Here is a 22,687-nt window from a genome sequence, read left to right as displayed (position 1 = left end):
AGGTGGCTGGCTGCTTGTTGCCAGAATGTTGCTCTGATATGATTACGTTGTTACACAAGTTTTTAGCAAGGCCACGTTCAAAACAACAGGAATTGAGTAACGCACGAGAATTTAATACTCTGAAATAGCAGAAACCACAAAAAGAGATGTGTTGTTCATAAACTAGTTTTAATTGGTGTTTATTTTCCAATTATTAAAGAAATTTAAGAACATTAACAGTGTGTTCATAGAAAAGCTCAAAAAATTCAAATAAGTAATTGTATTCATTGGCATTACTGAAATTAAAACCATTAAAGCTGTTATTTTTACATTGCATTATCCTAAATATTTGAAGCATGCGGAGCACAAAAGAACTCACATAATTGATACCGTCTAATCGTTTAAACAAGGTACCGAAATTCCAAGACTTCTTCCAAGGGTATGGATCGTTTTGAGGGTAAGAAAACGTGTGAAGGCAAGGATAAGGGAACAGCAAGCCTGAAGGTAAGTCTCCAGCGAAATATTCCAACATGCACATGACATACTAACTAGCGGCGCTGCTTTGCATCACCCACACGTCCACCTCCATCCAACCTGGACCTGGGGTAGTGGCTGGGTACCTTGGCGGCTAAGGGGATTGGGGGAATCCCTTCCAATTTTGCTCCGTGACAACGTCCCCGTCATCACATCACATGCAGACATTGTCTTACAGTTATGACTGGCGTTGCTATTTGGAATTCGACACGTACGCAGGCATCCCAGGACACGTAGAGCGGTGTAATCCATGGGCGTGGGAGTGAGGGGTGGCCGGGGGAGTACAGCATGTGCTGGTGTCGATTTTGACACGATACCAGTGTGTGTGTGTGCGTGGGTGGAACTGGTAATTGCGGTGTAAAACTGTAAAATAACAGCACTTAGCTGGCTGCTAATACGAGCACGTGTCTGCTTTGTTGCACAACATGGCGTATGCGCAATATTCTTGATGCTTACCCAGGCGGGCATCTGAATCAATAACAACTGCAGCTAACGAAAAACACGAAAACCCCATCATCGAACCGCAATCGTTAGGCTTTCAATTTACCATTATCAAGTCAGCTTAATTACGCTTTTCTGTTGTTAATCAACTTCCCAGCCAAATCACTTTGGCAATTGGAATTAGATTCTCATATTATAATTGTCTGCATTCGGCATCTGTGCCCAAGCAGATAGTAATTATAATCAGCTTATATGAGAGAACAATTTCTCATTAACTGCCACTCGATATGCATATTTTTATTTAATTAAAATGGAAAGTAAACAGCCATTGATGGTGCATCGGAAGATGGATTCAACATATGGTGAGTCGTTGGAATATTCACAGACACGAAAAGTCACAAAGGGCCACAAGTAAAAAGAAGGAAAATAAAGCGAGGGTTTTGCGAAAAAGGAAACCAGGGGCAAGACAAGGCGAAAATGTGGCACGCGGCATTCACCGCACAATTCCATTACGTAAAGCAAACATCAGATGGCGTTGGCAGCGCTGCATGATTGGGTTTGCTGCTTCCTGTGGCTGATTTTTTTGTGTATGAGGCGGGGTGGGAGTGGCGCCAGTAAAAGCAACATATTGAATATTGATGCGCATCGATTTCAACTTGAAAGCATCAGAACAGTTCCGGGCCAACCCACACATACGCATTCGTGTCCTTTGTTTATAATAAAAACATTCGCAATTTCTTACAGTCATGCCTCGAAGAAAAACACTATGCAACAAGCAAAGGCTGTCCATTTTAAATTTAATATGTATTTAATTTAGATTTTATGGAAATTGATTTTGATTGTCTGAAATTTTATTCAATTTGAATTCAGTTTTTGGCTGGAATAAGAATGAGAATTAGGGAATTGATTGATGAGATACCCATTTCGTTTGGGTATCTTATAGGTTGATTAAATTAAAGTAAAAAATATTGTATAACAAAAACCTTTTCCGACGCAACATTCAAAATAGTCCTTATGTTCGCATAACCTTCTTATTCTTATTCTTATACCAAGTAAACAACTTACTTTTGCCACTTTTTAGTTTGACCTTGTTTGCATCAAGATAAAAGTGAAAACTTCTGCGTAACCATAACTCGATTTCGATAAAATTGCCGACAGCAGAGTGTAAGTGCACTCAGCCAAGTTAACTGGCTGCGGCGTCTGTGAAGCAATTTGTGAACGCTCGTCGAGCATTTAAAACAATTGGTGCCAAACAATTACGCGGAGGGTGCGTTTTCAGACTAACGCGAAAGGGGGCGTGCTGCGTTCGGCATGGGGCGTGGAAGGAAGCCAAAGACTTTCCCCGCCAAATTAGCGACAAATGCGTGGCATCGGATTGCAGCGCGTTGAAGGGGGCGAGTGGGGCACGACAACGACCCAAATTGCAAATTGCAACAAACTTGAGCGAAAGTGGGCCAACGATGGCGACAAAAGGGACGACTATGGCCGCTTTGTCTGCCCAAGTTGGTAATAAGCAAATTAAATGCCAAGGAAACTCGGCCCGGCAAAGTAGGCAGCAATAAAAATCCAGCGGCTGCCGATGCGAGTGACTTGGCGCATTAACACTCTGATGTTGCCACATGCCGCCAAATGCCGCCAGCATGCAACCGAAGCGCAATATCATGGGCGTTAATTGCCACTCAAAGACGATGGTCTGGGTTGGGGTAGAGGAGTGCCAGGGGTGTTGGAAAACTCAATGGACACGCTTCAGCACTTCACAAAGGCAACTACACTTTAAAAAAAATTCTCCTTAAAGATATCAAAATTTAAAGCACTCTCTAGTTCAAGTTTTTTGTTTTAATTTTATTTTCTTTTCTAGCATATCATAAATATATCATAATATTTTTAATTTGAGCTTAACAAAATATTATTCTTGTCCAGTGTCCTAAATGCAAGTCACGTTCTATAAAGTTTTTTGTGCTTTTCTACACTTTTATTTACTTTTAGAGGATCTTCTGCAAGAAAGAGCCCTCGCAGTTCCCCTTCTATATCCTTACTATATGTTTTTTCCTGGTAATTGTAGTTTTGCTTTCGTTTTCCTAACAGCAACATAACAGGCGGAGGGAAAATATTTATGATAGAAATGTTGGCTGGCGAAGAAAAGCGAGAACGAAAATATGAAAACTACAAAAGTCATAAAATATATATAAATAAAATGCGCTCTCCCATAAATCTCATACGTGTGAGTGTCCATGCAAGGGTGTGTGTCTGTGCGGGTGAGTGTAAGTGTGTGTGTAAGTGTGTGTGTAAATGTGGGCAGAGATGTGTTTTTGGTGAGTGCGTGCTTACTTGCCAAGGATTCCTTGAACGAACAGGACCAGCTCCCCCAGATGAAATTTATAAATTTAATATAAGGAAAAACTATGAAATATGTAAATGCAAATGGGGTGCTTGTTTACATTTTTAGATGCAAGCAATGTGATTATGTAGTGCCTGCAGATGCAGGAGCATTTATGATATGCAAAAAATATTTTCCATTTAAATTCGTTTGATAGATGCAGAATAGGGTCACTTGTTTTGTTCAGACATTCATCTCCTAATTGATCTTCGTCCCAGATATAAAAATACTGGCAATGTTTAGGATTTTTTTCAGGCGACGAACTTTATTATTTTGTCTTTATTCTTTTGCACTTGGCCAATTAAAATCAATTGCTAGTTATAGTCTCATGGCTACAACTATGTCAACCAAAATTATACAGACCATTGAACTTTTGGCTGCAAAACAATCAAATAAGCAAATAAACCACATTAATTGAAAAAAAAAAACAGATGCATAGAGCCTAGAATGTGAAAACACAACCACGAAAAAAAAGAGTTTAATTAAATATTTATGTTATTATAATTTGGCTCTGTTTCATTTGGCTCTGTATCCTTGTTCATTTCCGAATTTATATTCATTGAGGTTTCTGAAGCGAATAATTTGCTTTCAACAGGCACAGCTTTACATATTGAACCGCAAAATTACATTTAATTCGCGCAGCACAAAATTATCAACCATCGAATCTGTTTATGCACTTGATATCCCTAATGACCTTTATTGTGTGTCTGTTTATATTGTTTCTTGTCTAGTCTCTAAATAAATTTAATTAAACATTTTCCATTGACTCTCCACAAAATTGCTGACTTAAAAAAAAATCACTTCAAAAAAATCACTTGATAACATTTTGTTGGTCGAAATGAAATTATCCAAATTCAATGTTCGGGTGAGAGTTGTGTGATGGACCGATTAAAAATAAATGTTACAGGAAAGAAAATAATACTTTGAGGGGACAGAATCGGAGAGCATAAGGTGGAAATTGGCCAAGATGAAGCTATTGCTGGGGTTCATATTGTCCTTTCATGTATGTTTCATAAATTTTGAAAGGTATCCCCGGAAAATTTAAAAATATTTTGCTCTTAGATTTTGATGCAAAATGACGCATAAACAAATGTTAAAGGTATTCCGCTAAAAAATCAGATGAAAATTTACCAAAATACAGCCATTGCTGGGGGCTATATTGACCTTCCCCTCGTTTTTGTTCTAAGGGTATCCACAAAAAATAGAGGAAAAATCTGGAAAATATATCGTTTCTAGATTTTGATGCAGAGTGACGGAGAACCGATATACAAATCGTTTAAGGTATTCCGCTCAAGAATCGGATTGAAATTGGCCAAGATACAGGCATCGCTGGGGACCATATTGACCTTTCATGCGTTTCAATTATTTTTGAAAGGGGTCCTTCACAAAATTGGAGGAAAAATCTAAAAAATATATTGTTTCTATATATTGATGTAGTATGATTGAGAATCGATCTACAAATCGTTTTCCTTTTAGGAATCAGATAGAAATCTACCAAGATATAGGAATCGCTGGGGGCTATAATATCCTTGCCTTCTTTTTTCACAATCCTTGAAGGGGATCCCCCCGAAAATTAAAAAAAAAGTAAAAAAAAATATTTCGTTCCTAGATTTTGATGCAGAATGATGAGGAATCGATCTACAGAGGAAAAATTCAACCAACGAATCTGTTTATGCACTTTACATATGAATCTAATGACCTTTAATGTATTTGTTTTTATTTGGTTTTTGTCCTTTAATGTATTTGTTTTTATTAGGTTTTTGTCGTGCCTCTAATAAAATAAAATAAATAAATTGGTTTACACATTTTTCTTTGTCCCTAAATGAAAGGAAACGTCAAAAAATTGGCAATTGATAAATTTGTATTGGTCGAAATTGTTGCATGAAAGCAAATTTAATATTCGGGTGACAGTTTTGTGATGGACCGTTTAAAAATAATTGTAAATATGTACGGAATGAGTTCTTAACAGGGTCAAAGGCTTTACAAAATTATTTTAATGGTTTTCGTAAATAAATTTTCATCGCTGAAACGAGATAAGCCGAAATAATTGTGTGTCATATAAAATGTATAAATGTGGCCCACATTGGGGAGCAGTTGTGTTATGTGAAACCTATTAAATTATTAAAATTTTCATTACAAAAGTCAAACAATGGCTGTGAATAAAAAAAGGAAGAAACATAATTTGCATACTTGTGTATTTGCTCTCGGCGTCATTTCCGTTTATTTTCGTTGGCTGTTTACATTGTCGGATCGAGACTCATTTGCTTTGTTTTTGAAGTATTTAACCAGTATATTGTTAAAGCCTTGAATCAAAAACCTTTTCCCAGGGCAGGTGTTAGTATTGGTTTCCTTGTTGTGGTCAACACAAGAGGAAAATTTGTAAATAATTCTATGAAATAATAACAGCGCTCCTTAATTAGTCATGATGAATTTAATCTGCTTAACCAAATAAACGAAAAAAAGTAAAATCGCGTATGCATTTTATATTAGCCATTTCGTTCTCAATTAGCATCAATTAAAAAAGATTAAACAAGAACGCAATAATCGCTTCGAATTCCAATTAAATTTTAAACTATAAACAACAACAAAAGCTATATTTTTATTTGGTTACTGGCTTGGATGCTTGTGGCCTTCCTGTCATAACTTTGCATTTGCATTGGTAAGACTTCTGCCCCTATTCAGCCCATTCTGGTTCTGGCCTCCTTCATTTGGCCAAAATGTCGGGCAAGTCCCCAAACAGTAAATCAAATCAGAGACCAGAACGTTATACGAGTATTAATGCATGAATCGCTTCCTGTCTCCTGAAAGTTTTATGTTTCGTGGCCTCCCCAGTACTCGTTTGTACACTCGTTATTTATCATGCCACCGCCCCCTGAATATTTGGCTTTAATATACTCTCGACTTGCTCTAATTTGTGGCTGTCAGCAAATTTTGGACTATCCACAGGACATAATGTAACGTCGACCCGGCATCTTCTGCGTAAATCTGCTTTGGGAATTTAATTTTTCTTATTTTCTGATTAGGTTTTGGTTGTTGTTGCTGCTTGCGGTTGTGTTTCGAGGCAACTTTGATTTGTTGGCCCAAACTATTTGGCTTTTGCGGCTTTTTTCCAAAGTTCCTATTAGTTTATGAATTATTCAAGCCCTAAAACCGAGACAAAGAACAATATTTACCAAATTGATTCGGGTGCTTAACATGTAATTGGGTATAAATGTATTTAGCATTGGGTAAGGCAACTGCGAATGGTTATTTTATCCATATTTGTTGTCTTTCAATTGAAGGAAGTGTAGAAATTCCATTACACGCATATCAAACTAACAAACTTCCATTTAGCACTTTATAACTTGCCACAAAAGTTAACTTTGGGTTTATTCAATTCAAGTACCATTTCATGCACTTTGCCAAGAGCTCGCACTTGGCAGCAGGAATTTCTACACGAACAACGATACACGGATGAAAAAGTAAACTTGAACACTGAGTGGGAAGCACAAAGGAATTATCCGGGGAAATGGCGGAACAAGAACTGACCTCGACACTTTGAAAGATAGGCGATGCAAACAGATGGAAAACAAGAAGAAATCTCGTCTCACGTTTCGCTTTGAGGCCTCAAAATAAATGTCAACAGCATCCATTCATATCAGGTTTCCCGTGTGGCCATTATATCAATTTATGAGCTTCATTTTGATCAAACTGGTCCGATAAAAAGCTGTTTTCTGTGGTCGTTCCTGCTGCTCAATTAGTTGGTTCCGACAGAGTATTTTGCCATAATTAACGAACCTTTTCACCTCCTCGACCAACAACCAAATTAAAGCCAACAAATAATCGCATACAAAAAGGACCAACGCCCAGGGGAGCAGGGAAAGCCAAAATGAAAACGTAAAAACAATCCATTGGGGCAAACAATTTAATTACGAATTTTTTGAGGGCGCTCCAAGGGGAAAACCATTCCGGTCTGTTTGTTCGGCTTCTAGCTGAGATTTTCAATTTTGTGCCGTAGTTCGCGACAAACTTTCCCATTCGACTCTTTGCGTAACCTGCGTTAAGGGGGAATAAGAATGTCCCTGCCACAACAACTCGAAGAAAGAACAATTTGCATAAAGGACCCGGGCAAAAACGACACAATAACTCAATTCGCAACGCAAAACTAAGAACGCTTCAAAAAAAAGGGGAAAAAAAACCAAAATATAAATGCGCCACAAAGGGAATAAGGCATAAAAGCTGGCGCAAAAACTTTTCTGCCAAGGCAGTAAATCCTGCAGGATACGACTCTAAGCTTAGCAACCAAAGGCGCAACTATTCTGCGGTGTCGAGGGAAGCGACAACTTTGATGTCCTGGCGGGGCGGCAAGTGAAGAGTTAACAACTATGCACGAAACGCCAAATATTTGAAATATGTGTAGCAACAGAAATGTTGACATTTGAACTGATTCGAGTCAGCCTCCAAGCTCCCAATTTTATTTCGCTTGCACTCAACAAAAATGGTGATTTAAACACCTTGCTTGAGTTTTAAAATCTGAAATAATAGAGATAATCAAACCTTGTATTTACCTTGTATTTTCAATGTTCTTAAAATTTGTTTATGCCTCTTTACCGAAATGACATCATATTTTTTCAAGTGCTAAAGTAGCTAGGAGAAATGTTGTGGCAAATTAAGTTGGCGACACTGCGAAGTTGCTTCCACCCAGAGAGTATTGGCAACAAAAATGTAGCAAAATACAAAAAACAGAAGCCGAAATATAAAGGCTGAGCAAAAATGTTCGTAAGTAGCTTTTGTTTGGTAAATTGCCGGCAACAATAGTTGACACAACTTCGGTGAGCGAGTGGCAAAATGCAGGGCATTGTTATTGGCAATTTCTGATGCTGCTGCCGGTTGTCGGTTGCCAGGGGAATAAATGTAAAATCAGCCACATACAAATTTCTTTCATCGATGTGATTTTCCATTTTACTCATTGTATAGTATGTACATATTCCACTTCAATTGTTATGGTATCTTACGGTTAGACTTATTAAAACTGAAGAGAATACAAACATTTCTCTTATAATACTCTTTTCGGGGATTTTCGCACAAGCAAAAATGTTTCTTTACAAACAATTTAATTCCCTTGTATCTAAGTTTCTTTGGTCAATAATAATGAATGGTTAAATATTTGAATCTTACAATAACTAAAGTGTAAAAATAGACTTTGTTGCTTTGAAAACTTAATGATAGTTTAAAAGTCATTTAGATGTTTGATAATATAATTTCAATCATTAAAACTGAACTTTTCTCTTAAAAAAAATTTCCCTCTCAACTTTCTAATATTATTTAAATTTCCATTCAAAATCATTTTCTTATTTTGATACTTCTAACCTTTGCTGCAATCTTCAGGAAACCTAAACTGAAATTTTCTTAACTAATTTACGCTGGCGGAAAGTTTACCCGCAGAAACTCCAGAAAGCCAGAGCAATCCGAACCAACCGCCGCGTCAAAGATAAACTTTACACCGAAATGTATTATTAAATTTACGCTGGCTCTGGCTCCGGCACTAGCTTTGGCTCTGGCTCTGGCTCCATAAAATTCCGACCCAAGAATCCTGGAGAGGATTTGGCAGGCATCTGCCTGTCGCCGCATTGCGGACGCAGCGGGTAATTCCCCGTTCGTCCTTGGAGAAAATTCTCGTCCGTTTCTCGGAAAGTTCCTCTATATATTGGTTGTAATACTTCGGCCGGGCAGCGGCTGGAACTGCTGCAGCTCGGTGCGTACGGTTCCGGTGGACGAGGAGGACGAGGATCCTGTGGATGAGCTGGTGGATGAGTCATTGGATGCCGACGAACCCGACGATATTGTGGAATCAGTTCGTTGCTGGCATCCCGAAGGATTTGCGGTGTTTTCCGTGAATGCTGCCTGCAACGTTGCCTGCAAGTCCTTCCCGGAAGCCTGACGATGCAGTTGGGGAATGCGGCTTGGTATTGCCCCGGGGACACCATCACCCGTTTGCGGAGCCTGTGAGGTAGCAACCTGCAGCGAGTGGGTGGGGCGTGGGATGAGCGAGGTCCTTGAGGGCGATTTCACGGGCTGAGCATACAAATCGCCATTGGGCGCCGACCAGCTGGAGCTTCCAGGGCTCACAGGTGTGGTCGGACTGGCGGGGGAAGCCTGAATGGCATAAATGCACTCGGTGCGTTCGCCCTGGGGCGGTGTTGTCTCATGAGCCGGCGGCACAGACTCGAAGGACTGGAAGGATCCGCTCAACGCTGTCATGGCCGCCGCCGCAGGCTCCTTATCCTTGCGCCTCTTTAACGATGTGGCCGGCGACTTGGGCACAATGGGTCCCACTATCAAAGTGTTTTGCGTGATTTGCGGCTCCCGCAGGTTGTCCTCGTCATCCGCACTAATGTCCTGGGCAAGTTGGAGGGGCGACGTGGTCACATTGCTGCTATCCCTTCGCCGACGACCCAAGGTACTGCTGATGGTCCTGGGCGGCGGTTGGGGAGCATTATAGTTCTGCGGCGGCAGTGAGTTCCGCTTGTAGCTGGTGTCCAGAAAGTCCTGCTCCGTAGGCAGGACCTTCGGGTAGTTGCGTTGTCGCAATAGTTCCAGTTGCTGCGCGGCTGTCAGTGGTATAATTTCGAGGACTCCCGGATCATCCCTACTTGTCACATTTATATCCACATCGTCGGCATGAACAAAACTGGTCACCTGTTCATCGGCGGCCAGGATCATATCCACTGGATCCGAGTGGGAGTGGGCGTGGCTCCGCGTAGGATACTGGGGCTGCAGGACATCCTCACTGGGCTCCGTAAGAGCCGAATGCTGGCGCTGGAGCAGCATTTCGTAGTGTTGTGGCTCGTGCATGTGTTGTGGAATGAGTAGAGCTGCGTCGGCCACCTCGATATCCTGGCAAATGATGAGCCTGCCATCCGCCAAAATGGGCTGATGGGGCGGGGGTGTAGCTGTGGCAAAACTTCCAGCCTTGGGCGCCTCCTGGCCCGACATCCATTCACACACTTTCGTATGAGTATCCACAGTGGAACAACTCAGCGACCTTTGACCTGTTTTGATGGCTTCGTAAGTGTTGGATTTTCTTGTCACTTCCAGGACAAAGCTGTCGTCGCCATCGCGGGACTTACTGCAGCGTTTCAGCTCCTCATCATTGGCGCCATCGTAGCTGAGAATGTGCCCACCCAGCTTGGGACCGGGAAAGGGCAAGGCTTTGGACCTTCGCCTTCGTTGGCGCAACCAGAAGGTGCCATAGATGATTACATTCAGAGCAATTATTATAGCAATTAAAGCAATAAGCAGCTGTAGGGTAATCTCCGACTTGGCCACCGTCTCTGGGGACTCTGATCTCTGCTGATCGTCCCCATTATCGAATGAACTGGGGGGAGTTATCAATTCAAAATCACTTCCGCCCTGTATCTTATGAATATGTCCAAAAGTGGGAGGGGCATTGTACATATTCTCCGCCGCTGTTTCCGTGGACTCTGGACCGGCTAAGGTGGGCTCCTGCAGGAGCTGTTTAAGAACTCTGACTGGGTCCTCGGAGTCATGATCTCGTGGGCCATACTTGCTCATGTGTCCAGTGATGACCTCATGGCTGGGGCCATGCAACTGTTCCTGAATAGCAGCTATTTGATTGATTTCATCCGGCAATTCCTTGTTCCAGAAATTCATGTATATTTGCCGGTACTTGAAGCCCACAGTTGGGGGAATGCCTTAAAAAAATACGAAATAAAAATTATATAATCTGGTACTGTTAAAGTGGCCTACGTACCTATATTCAAGTAAGCCTGGGACCTTCTGTTGAACTCCGGCCAGTCCAAATCATAGCGATCCCACTCGAGGGCATGTGAATTCAGAAAGGTTCCCTTCCAGGGCGCCTTGGGATTACTGTAACCAAAAAGAAATCAATGCAAATCTAGGACAAAAGTACCAGACATATATGTTATCGTCTAATTCACATTAATGCCCTCTCCCATTCGGGGCTGCTCAGAAAAATCTCATTTTATCGACATAATCCGGCCATTCATTTGCTCATTTAAATGACATGGTTATGGCCAATAAGCACTCGGTCTCCCCTACTGAGATTGCCACTGGGATAGGATGCAGGCGAATGCCAAAACGTCGTGCTAACGATTCCTGATTTCAGTTTTGATTGCCACACTCGTTTCAAATTCCTTTCCCCCTTTTTTTATGCCGGCCTTTATTTTTATCCCCGAGCCGGGGGCCAGTACAACTAATAATATTTGCATGTCCCGCCACCCGATAGTGTCCTGTGGAATAATAATAAAACCGGCAGTAAAAATTCTATTCATTTCGCTGTCCAAGCGTTGCAGATTGCAAAACGTGCCCCACTCGAAGGCAAACCAAACCCAACCAAAGGCAACCGTCGCCGCCATTCCAAAACTCATGAATATCCCACACTGCATCCGCAACCGCATCCGCATTCGCATCCGCATCTGTATTTGCATCCACATCTACATTTGCATGCAGAACTGTGACTCGTCGAGTTGATGTTGATGGCCCTCCCACTTTTAGGGCCTTTTTGTAGAAGCCAAAAACCACTTCATCTCTGCCCTGCTAACTTTCTCCAAATGCACTTTTCACATCCGCTCTCGGCCTCCAAGTCCAAGTCCAGTTTCCCGAGTACTCACCCAGTCTTTGCGAAATTCGTCCAATATGCCATTACCGCCTCGGAAAGCAGCTTTTCCTGCACCGTGTAGTTGTTGCTGGGAAATGGACCTGCGGGCGCCAGGGGAGCCCCGAAGATGAACGCCAATTCCTCTCCCATAATGCTGTGCGGTAGCTGTAAGTGAAAATATATAAGAAAAAATGCATGAAAATCAGTAAATCAAGCCGGTAAGGGAATACTCTATGAGCTAGCTATTAAGTTGAAAGGTGCGGATCATAAATAACAAAGTATTAACAGGGGAAAATTTAAAGAGCTTGGGCTAATACTATCTGAAGTGCTTGTTTGTTAAACAATGGGATAGCCCAGGTATATCTTGATAACTTGTTTTATATTTTTAGATTTCCCTAAGTCCACGAAGGACTTGGAACCCTTTTGTCTTTCATCAGAGAGTAGGCATACCCATTGCCAAAAAAAATAAAGGGCAACTGCGGTTAGGAACGCGGTAAATCGGAGATCGGTGTGAAATGTTTTCAGCACTTTTTTATGGCTCCTTCTGGCCATTGTGACCAACCAGCATCAATCTTTTTGGACGGCCTGCATAAATATTTAGCTAGCCGAAGACAGGACTCCTCCTGTCGCTAGGCGAACGGAGAAGACAGGACCGCCGGAGGGCAATGCTGTATGTAAGTAGGTAATAAAGCCAAGTTTTTATTGTTGCCATGAAAAATGTAACAAAGTCACAAAGCATTTCTGTCTGAGCACATCAAAACGGTCTTGTCCTGAAGCTGCTGATGCTGCTGACTGTCCTTTTGGATTTTGGACGATGTCCTCCCTGCCGTTGATGTCTTTTATGGCATTTATGAATGATGAATTTCGCTTTTGATTTTCATTTTGCAATTGTGTGAGAATTTGATGAAATGAGCAAACGGAATTCAATATTGGATGTCCCTGGAAGGCTTACCAGCGGATCCCTTTGTCAGACGCATTGTGTAAGTTCAATAGCCTTTTGCGAAAATCAACGCGTATCTTTAAGACTCGTTTTATGATTGAAATTGATTTTCCGACTGGCAGCTGTTTATTTTTATGGTCACTATGAAAATATTCTGATATCAATCACATTAAGCGCTTTACGGGAGCAAATATTTTTTATATTCAACTGGATGAAAAGTGTTTCAGTAAAACCAATGAACTAAGAGTAAATATAATTTTCAATTTAACATTTCCGCTTTAATAGAACTCATTCGGTATTAGCCTGTATTGGGATGTAACGATATGAATAATTTAAGAAATTTTTATAAATTGGTCAACATAAATTTATGCATTATTTCAATGGCCGAAACGTGGGAGCTTCCTGTTACAAATTATTGCTATTGACCGGCGATTTTTGTTGCTTTAAAGTTGCAAATTAAAAAATTACCGGAACGAAGGCGGAAATTCAATTTGAAATAAATGCGTAACTTTTGTAATTTATGCCCGGGTGGGCGGAGCTCCCGGAATTTTTTTTGCCCATGGCAACGGAAGCAACAATTTGACTTAGCGCCATTTGTCGCAATAAACCTAATGGAGTTAATGGCACTCGTAGCGTGTAAAATTTCCAAAAATATTTTCCCCTGAATTGGCTCAGGGCAAACGTTTTATATTCGGGTCGAAGGAAGCGAGTCCTGAGGCAAATGCCTGGGCGTGAATTCGGCGAGTGAAAAGGACTCCGGTCCCCTTGCCGCTCAATTTGCCCTCATCTCTTTATAATTTTATAGGATTAGACCGAGAATTCAGCAGAATGGGCTGCTTTAACTTGATGTTTTTGTGTTCGGTAATTAAATATTTTCTTCCCCGAAGGTTTTTTGCAAATTTGCTTATATAGAAATTTAATACATTAAAACATTTGGTTTTATTTTTCTAATAATTTATTTAGTGAGATAATAAAATTCTGTTTGACTTTGACGTTTTCCTTTTGCCGTATCCTTGTTTTTCGAACACGAAAACGAATACGGCAATTAAATATTTTCCCCACGGAATTTCGGTCTCGGCCCAAAAAAGTATGCTATGCAGCAAGCATAACGGGCACGTTTTTTATAGTATTTGCCAAACACTCCAGTTTCCGAATCCTTTTTGCGGCCGCAAACTTTCAACCACGCACAAAAATAAGAACTTTAGTTTCGGTCATATTTATTTTATTTTCATAAATTTTCTGTTCCTTCCTCAACCATTTGGCATTCTTATCAGAAGTAGCGATGGAGGAGAAGGAGGAAATGCCTGAATAGTCCTCGAAAAAAAAACTTTTTCAAGAAAAAAGATACCGGCCAGACGGGACATACTTCATATTATTTTCCTTTTTTTTTGTTGGTGAATTTTTTTGGTAAATGCTCGGGATGCTGACCGCGTTTAGAATGCGATGATAATGACGTTTGTCTACGTGCGACTGCGGGCACACTGGGGAAAATGCTAAATTTAATATGGAAAACTTATTAAACTGTCCTCAAGTCGAAGTCGATGCGAATTGTCGTTTTCATCTCTTTTCCCTCGATTGTGCCCAAATAAATTGGAACTTGTTTTGCCAAAGTTTCTGGCTGGCTGCGTTTATTGCTCAGCCCGGGAAATTAGACGAGGAAAATGGAAAAACTCCAAGGCAGCCATTTTTATCCGCAGCCCTGTGATGTTAATTTGGGTGGACATTCTGGTTATTTGCCGGGGATTAAATTCAATTAAGCCTTACTTTAAGCACAATCCCCATTTGGGCTGAATAATCCATACTTGGGATAATTTTCGCTATTTTTAACAATCGGCTTGAGCCGCACAAAGGCCTTAATGGAATCGACCAAGGATGTAAGTAGTCTCTCTGGCCTATTTTTTGAGGCAAGCAAGACATGTGCCAAAAAGTTTTACAATAAGCCTGTGGCCCCAGCCAGATAGTCAAAGCCAAGGGGCGTACAAGTTCGCGGTTGGGGCTGGGTGTGGCTGAAGTGAGTGAGTGGCTGACTTTTCAGAAGAAGCCTAAGATGGAGTGCAGAAACGCAGTTTATGCACAAATTCATTCATGCACATGCATTCAGTCGAGTTCCCCGACAAACGAAGAATGCGGCAACCGAGAATTGTGGGTTTATGCCATAAATAAAATGAAACGAGGGGAGGCTTTTGTGTGGGTAGCAACTTGTCTGACTGTTAGCTCTGTACCCATCGTCTGCGCCCCACACAAAATAAAAAGATAAACAAAAATACGAAAATACAAGCGACTAGGTTGCGTTGGCGACAGCCAGCGATAATTTGTAGGCACGAGCTCTTGCTCGAATATCCTTGGGATCCGCTTTTCATGTTTGGGATCCGCAGCAGAGCGCCGCAGCAGCATGAAATATTTAAGTGAATTTTATTCTCGCAATTTATTCGCACTAATGCGGAGCTCTGGAACGAGCCCTGGAATCCGGCCCATACATCAGGGAGCATAAACATGTTCTTTTGTGTGATTTTGATACTTTGGTTCAATTGCAATTTATCAGACTTATTCACATGCTTTAATTGCGGGCTATTAAAAAGTTGTTGCACCCGCTTGCCACAAGCTGTTGTCGCACTCAAAAGGCCATCCCCCCGGGTTGTTCATCTATTTGCAGTTGCAGCTTGTTTTATGACCCACCGCTCCGCAACTATGGCCATAAAAATTCGCTTAGCGCTAGTTGAGAGTTGCCAAAAATATAATACGAAATAATAACTTTCCGCTTTGAGGGGGGAGTAAGCATGAGTGTCGCCTTTGTTTTGTCTCCCTGTTTGACTTGTTTTGAAATTCATTATTTGGATGCTGCTTATTTGGAAAGTTTTTACTGCCTTGGCTAGCGAAACCATTCCTTTCCCAATCCAAATGAAAGCTAAGGCGAAAGTCCAGGACTCTAACCTGCAGGAAACTTAAAGGGAGGTGAAAGGATTTCCTGGCAGGCGAACTCAAAATAGAAGTCCGGCTATCTCGAAGAGGAGACGCTATCCTCATTTGCCTATCAATCCAATCATCTTAATTACAAATCAATATGCCCATTTATCTGTAGAGTAGCGAAGGTCCGAGGCCAAGACAGCTTCATGGCAACACAAAGCTATCTGGGCGAGGCAATCAGTAACAAATCCATAAGCAAGACAGAGCCATAAAAACCGACTAGAAAGCCAAACGGACCGGCAGTCGAACAAGGACACAAATAACCATAACCATGGCAAAACCCCTCCCTGTCGTCCGGGAGGTGACCCCTCCTTGGACACCAGTGAACCCTAAGTCAAGAGGATGCCGTCTGGTTAGCAAAGGACACGAGCTAAGCCCGTCTGACTCTGTTTTTGTTTTGGATTTTCAGCGCCTTGTCCTTTTTGGTGGCACCGCAAAAAACGGAAGTATAACGTTTTCTATTGTATACTTCGGAGAATAAAATATCACTATTTATATTCTTTATTTCATGGGGTAACTATCGAATTTTTATGGGCTATGGACTGCTTTATGGATTTAACTATTTCCGAATCTTGTTTATTCAGTGGAAAATAATATGTGATTTATAAAAGGCAATGGTTTGTAATAACACTTATCTTATTACACTCTAATCCTGATAAACAAGAAAAGTATTTAATCCTGCATAAGTTATGCATTTTCCTCAGTGTAATATTCCATTTGTATCTCTGAAGAGATTTTTTTTGGTTTTTGCTGCTGCGAGGTTCATTGTCTTTATTACTATCATTCACGGCCGTCCGCCGCCATCGGCAGCTGCAAACTTGCCAATTGTTTTGGCCAAAAAATCAAAAACAAGCAGCGTCAGCCCAGTGATGGACACCACTCCCGGGCCCAATGCCACAAACTTTTCAGCATTATTGTTCCATTATTGGACAGGCAAAGTAGGTTGCGGTTTTTGGGGGAATGAGAGAAATCGAGTACATCACAGAAACTCATTAGATGCGAATTCATGCTGGGCTTAGTTACGGCCCGACCACCGGCGTTTAAATTAAAAGCGCAGAAGCGCATGGCTAGTAATTGGAGTGGCCATTCAACCGTTTGGCTAATACTTACGTGGGCATAAGGTCCAGTTGCGCTGTTATGGCCGAATACGTACATATAATTGCGCCGATTGACATCCGCGTGGAACGTTCCCGTCTGCAGTAGCGGCCCCACCACCCGGGCATCGGACAGAATGTCCAGTACCACGTCACGGTGCTCCAAATTAGTGGCCTTAATCGGATTGTTGTACATGTCCTGGTATCTGCGGGGCAAGGAAAAGGCAAAACGGTCAGTAACAAGAGGAACATCATGGCAACGTGGCGTATGCGTAATGTGCATTGTTAACATTTGGTGGCTCACTGCGGTTATTGGTATTGGTGAGTGCGTGGGTGTGACTGGTTTGTGCCACTGTTGTCCCTGTTTTTGTGTATTTACTCTCGGTACGTAAAGCTTAATTACGCGGTTGGCTTTTGTGTTCACCACTCCCCGTCGGCAGTCAACAATGGCCGCCAACAATGGCGCACTAATGTCAAAAAAAAATCAGACCGCAGAGAAGAAATCGCGAATCCACTAAGAAGTCCCGCTGATTGCAATCGAATTTCGTACAAGATTTGTAGAGTTGGCCCAAATAATTAAACGAAAGTCCCCCTAGTAACATTTTATACGCTTCTTCATTAGAACGAAGCGGGCAATAATAGTTGGGGGACACTTACTCGAAGAGGATGAAAAAGAATTTACTATTTAAGGTTAAGGATATCTACTCATGTATCTCAGATGTCCTTTAAAAACTTTAAACTTTCAAAAGGTCATTCTCTCATAAACCTCTATGAAATCATATTTTGTGCGGATTTTACTTTAATAAATTTGTTAGTCTCCAGGCCCACATTAGATAAATCGGTTTGCTCTGGTTAAGTCTAGCCCAGCATGAAATTATTACGGCGCAGCGGGAAAGACAAGACGACACAAGTAAAGTAAAGAAAAATACAACAACAAAAAATATATATGGAACGAAATAAAGAAGCTGAAATCCCTGTGTGCCCGCCTTGTGTTCATGTCAAGCACAACACTCGGCCTTTTGCTAGCAGCTGTTGAGGCAGGTACAACATGCCACAGGACACACAGACACTCGGGAGGGAGAATCATGCGGCCGGGTGGGAGAATGTGAGACGGCGGGTGAGGCGAGTTTTTCACCGTCTTGGCAGGCATGGCCTAATGTACAAATAAATAGAGCCATATTTTGCACATTTTCGTACGGGTTGTACTTAGTTTTCCTCTGCTGGCCGGCCTTGTCTGTTTGTGTTTTGTATGCCATGTTATGCATTTTATTGTCGGCTACTTAAGTTATGCACTTTGACCTCCATTCCGGCGGCTCAGGCACCCCCCGTGAAGAAGCCCGGAGCGCAGGGCGATGGTCGTGTGGTAACGGTGTCACTCATGAATGTACGGACCAAGGTGGCCTGCCGTTTGCTAACTTCTTCATGCTCCACATTCCCATGCTGCAAAGGACGTACGAGAATGCTTCTCCTATGCCGGATACACATGTTTGCCTTGGTGCTGGAATGGGAATCGGATTTGGAATCGAAGCAGTTCAGCTACGCTCTGTATTTATTTGCGGGTTCTATTATGTAATCCCACATAGTTGAGAGGACGCTGAGAGCGAATGTCTGCCGGCACACGGGTCGTATGCGCAATAAATAGGGAATGAGCAGAAAAATCTCACGTTAAATTCTTAAATGTTTAAGAAGAAGCCAGCGCTTTGGTGGCGTTTATTCTGAAAGTGTTCTCATTAAGCTTCGCAAGCTTTAAACCCCTAATTGGAGGAGAAAAGGTTAAACGAAACAAATTTGGCATGTGTTAAAGTTCCCGCAGCGCATCCACTCCAACTTTGATCCCATTTTAATCGCCGCTGTGGCATTATTATAAGCTCATCGAATACCCTGGCTCACCCGCAGTCCTGCTTAATTAAAAATGCATGCAAGCCATGATAATTCCGTCTCGGGAAAGAACAACTTTGCAGCTTTCAATGGGGAAACCATCAAAATGTGCCATCGCAAATATAATTTGGAAATCACGCGAATTGCGCTGACAAACAAGCAAACACAGAAATAAAAAACAAGCAAACAAAGTCGAGCTAACAAGTTTCGAATGCCACCAGACCAGCACAAATGCTTAATTAAAAGTTGGACCGATGTGCATTGCGAAAGTCCCTGGGAAAACATGCAGAAACTCAAAAGTGCGGTGTTGGTGGCAAGGAAACGAGATTAAAGTGCGCCGCAGAACAAACAATAAATGGAATGATTCTGAGAATAACTCCGCCGGAATGTTGTATGTGTACCCAGGAAACCGACAATATAATTAAATATATTCGTGTTTAGGCGACAATGTTACGTATACGCACCGCAAAACGACCCACAAAAGAGCCCCAAAACATACGAAAACACTCAAAAGTAACCACACAACACTCGAAGCGCCAATACACACGAACACACACGGTCGCACTCCCAAACGCTATCCCGACAAATGGCCACCAGAAATATGCACAACAAACACTCTCGAAAGTATGCAGCGGAAAAGTACACAACAAAACCAGAAACTGAAACACAAGCCGAAACAAATAAAGGCTAAGAAGGGAAGCACAAAGAATGGGGAATTATCCAGCTGCCACGCCCACAACCCCACAGCCAGCCACTCAACCTTTTCCACCTTGAATAGCGACCAAACCAATGACCATTCAGGGAGTCCTCAAGAGTAGAATTCAGTTTTCCAGGCGCTACATGAATAAAAATTTCGTGTTTCCACAGCTTCTATGTATATCAATTATATGTTTCATGTTAAAGAAATCCAATTTATACTCTCAATAGATGATAAATCAATGATCTTATTGGATAAACGATTAATTTGAAAGCAAACTAAGCTGTTTGAACAGTGTAGGTTGGTGACTTCCGCTGCTCGTTTCTGGAGCGTGAAGCAACACTCACATTTAATTTCCGAAGAGCGTATGTGACACTTTAAATATTTCCGCACTCAAACAAACACTTCTCGCCAGAACCGGGATACACAAGAGTGTGGCACACACACACTTGCTCATCCGCCATTCACCGGCAGGATATAGAGGCACAGACGGCGGTATTCCTTCTGTGCCGACTGTCTGGTCTCCGGCTGCTTTCTGCCACTCCACTCGGGTGCACAATTTTCTAGTGCCCCAGATTTTTGGCAGCTGCAGCCGTAATGAATTTGTTGAGGAGTTTGCTAATGAAGTACGACGAGCGGAGCGCCCTTCGAATAAATGCAATTTGATGTTAAATTGCATTAAGCGGGAATTGGATGGAATGAGAATGTGCTTCTAATGGCATTGCCCTCGGCTTCCGAAACGAGTGGGCGAATATCTTTGCATTTTCTTTAACTTTGGGATAAAACGATGATGGTCAAAATACGTTGGGCATTAATTAAGTTAAGGGAATTTGAATACCCTTCTCGTGAATAAAATTGAGTTAACGTTAAATGAAGTCCGACCTCAAATATTCGAACCACTGAGTGAAATCTCAGCATTGTGGGTATACCAGAGGGCGTGGACGTGGGCGTGGGCGAAAAGGTGAAAATCAAATCCATTTAATCACCCAGAACCCTCGCATCCGATACGCCAGTAAAGCCAACAAACAAAGCAAAACAACTCATGTCTTCCAGCAAAATACAAGCTCGGATGCGGAACACTAACTGGCGTTAATGCCCGCCGGCAGACTCCGAGGAACCAGGAGACCCCCGGGGAGTGGGATAGTGCGGGTGTTGGTGTGGGTTCGTAAACCCCACTTAACGGTCTCGAATACGTGGGTCGCCCATTAAGAGTTCACCCATCGCTAGAGGCTCTTCAGGAGCATCGGGAGGAGTTGAGTAGTCGGGATACACAAGGATGTGTACACATGCCCTCGAAACTCGAATCTGGGCCCCAATGAGTACGTGAGAGTGAAGTTACCATTTGGTAAGCTTTAACTCACAGAATTTTAAGCTAAATTTAAACCAACTCTTTATGAAATTATCAATTAAATTAATTGAGTTGGAAGCATGATTATATTGAAATACTAATTTGGAAATTATAAAAAATAATTAAGCATGTTTGTTTATAAAAATTAAAATTCCACATCAAAATTCAAAGGCTTGCATCCACAAATGTGCCACTAATGCACTGCTCGACATGGTAATTGTTTGTTTTTAACAATTCATCCCATTCGGTTATGTGCCAGATTTGCATTATTTATTAGACCAGCCTGTGTGTAGAACAATTTCTGGTCAGTGCGGAATATAATATAATATATTGCGTATACGCCACCGTTTCCACCCTGAAAGCGTTTACCAAAATTGCTTTGCCGCATGCTGCGGCCGCTTTGTGTGCCGGTGTATGTGTAAACATATGTAGATGTGCCACAGGGCTGTACACTGGCTCCCATATATAATCCTGCACTGACAAACGATTATGAATAACTGCATCACGCCTGGGAAATGCGACCACTTACAATGATGAGGGGGTCGGGGGCGGAAATACCTCGGAGAGTCCTTCAGCGGCCTGGTGTGTGAATATTTATGCCGCTCACAATGCAATAAGCACCATTTTATTACACTTCAACTTTACACTGAGCAGCAAAGTTGGATGAGCACAGGATGCAATAAGCGGTGGATGTGTTTAAAGTGTCGCAGTGAGGTCTCTAAATAGTTTAAGCCAGTTTTGGCTGAGCAAAGTTTGTGAAAGTTAACCAAATTAGCTAAGATGGTTGCTTGTTTACATAACTTCCCTAATCGTGCTGAAAATTACCCACTTTTTGAATTCAATTTCCTTTAAAACGCATCAGAGTTTTCAATATTTGCCAAGTACACAAAACCTTTGATATGCAAAGTGACTCTGTGCAAGTCTGTTTCCATCGGCTAATCGAAAGATCCACTCCAAATGCATGTCAGTGGCAGATCGCCTGAAAACGGGGCGTGGTTGGGGCGGCGAGGGCGTGGCTCGGAACAGGCCAGGCCCGAACAATCCAGATTGAGTTTGAGCTCGTGTACACACAAGAGGAGTGGCACAAGGCACGCATGTAATTTATGATGTTTCAGCGTGTAAACAACACGTTCCCAGTTGGCAAAAAAAAACATAATACTCCCAGCGTAGGGAAACGTATTATACGTCTGCACTAGTTGCAGCAGCGGAAATTTACGAGAGAAGTTTGGCAAATAGGGCCGGAGCAACTGGTTCAAGATGCTGCCGATGGGAGGAGGATGTGGATATGTGGAGAACAAGACCAGCTGGAAACCAAAATGCATATTTAGCCAGCATATTAAAGCGAAAAGCGTACGGGGTAACAGCAGACAATGCCATTTAAAAGTTTATAGCTTTTGCGAAACCCTCCAGACCGCCACTTTTCGGAAACCACACCCACATCATATTGCTCCCTGTGTGGTTTCCGAATTCCGTTCTGGGCATCTAGCAATTTTTCAGCTCTCTTCAAAACCATATTTTTTATAAAAAATGTCAAAAATAGTTCATACACAGATAAAAAAAAAACAAAGTTGGGTATAAACAATACAATAGCCTCAAAATATATCTCTAGGCGAAAACTAGTTTACGTAAGTTACCGCTTTATAAAATATATTCCTGTATGCTAAATAAAGTTTTCTATGAATTGGTCCCCATGGCGCTTTAAAAATGTGTTGTTTTCTCATTGAAAATTACCAACAAGCTGTTTCATTGGGAAAAATCAAGAAGTATTTGGCTATCTTTTGTTGGTATTCGAGGCAACCCTGACCATAAAGTATG

At 41.8% G+C, this 22,687-nt stretch overlaps 1 protein-coding gene across 4 annotated transcripts in view; it reads right to left on the bottom strand.

The window, feature by feature from the left end:
- Positions 1–8,245: 8,245 nt before the first annotated feature.
- The window catches only part of LOC6500462 (neuroligin-4, X-linked), a 36,024-nt gene continuing 21,582 nt past the window's right edge, over positions 8,246–22,687 (bottom strand). For all 4 annotated transcript variants that reach the window (XM_014911084.3, XM_001953235.4, XM_032449823.2 and 1 more), the window contains 4 exons: positions 16,966–17,155; positions 11,965–12,116; positions 11,085–11,200; positions 8,246–11,025 (listed from right to left, as the gene is read on the bottom strand). In XM_014911084.3, the coding sequence (XP_014766570.1) occupies positions 9,011–11,025; positions 11,085–11,200; positions 11,965–12,116; positions 16,966–17,155 (2,473 nt within the window). In that variant the 3' untranslated portion in view covers positions 8,246–9,010. The remainder of the gene's footprint in view (positions 11,026–11,084; positions 11,201–11,964; positions 12,117–16,965; positions 17,156–22,687) is intronic.

This window comes from Drosophila ananassae, chromosome 2L (genome assembly GCF_017639315.1).
Source record: "Drosophila ananassae strain 14024-0371.13 chromosome 2L, ASM1763931v2, whole genome shotgun sequence".
Classification (NCBI taxonomy): Eukaryota; Metazoa; Arthropoda; class Insecta; order Diptera; family Drosophilidae; genus Drosophila; species Drosophila ananassae.
This window is presented reverse-complemented; position numbering and strand designations above follow the sequence as displayed.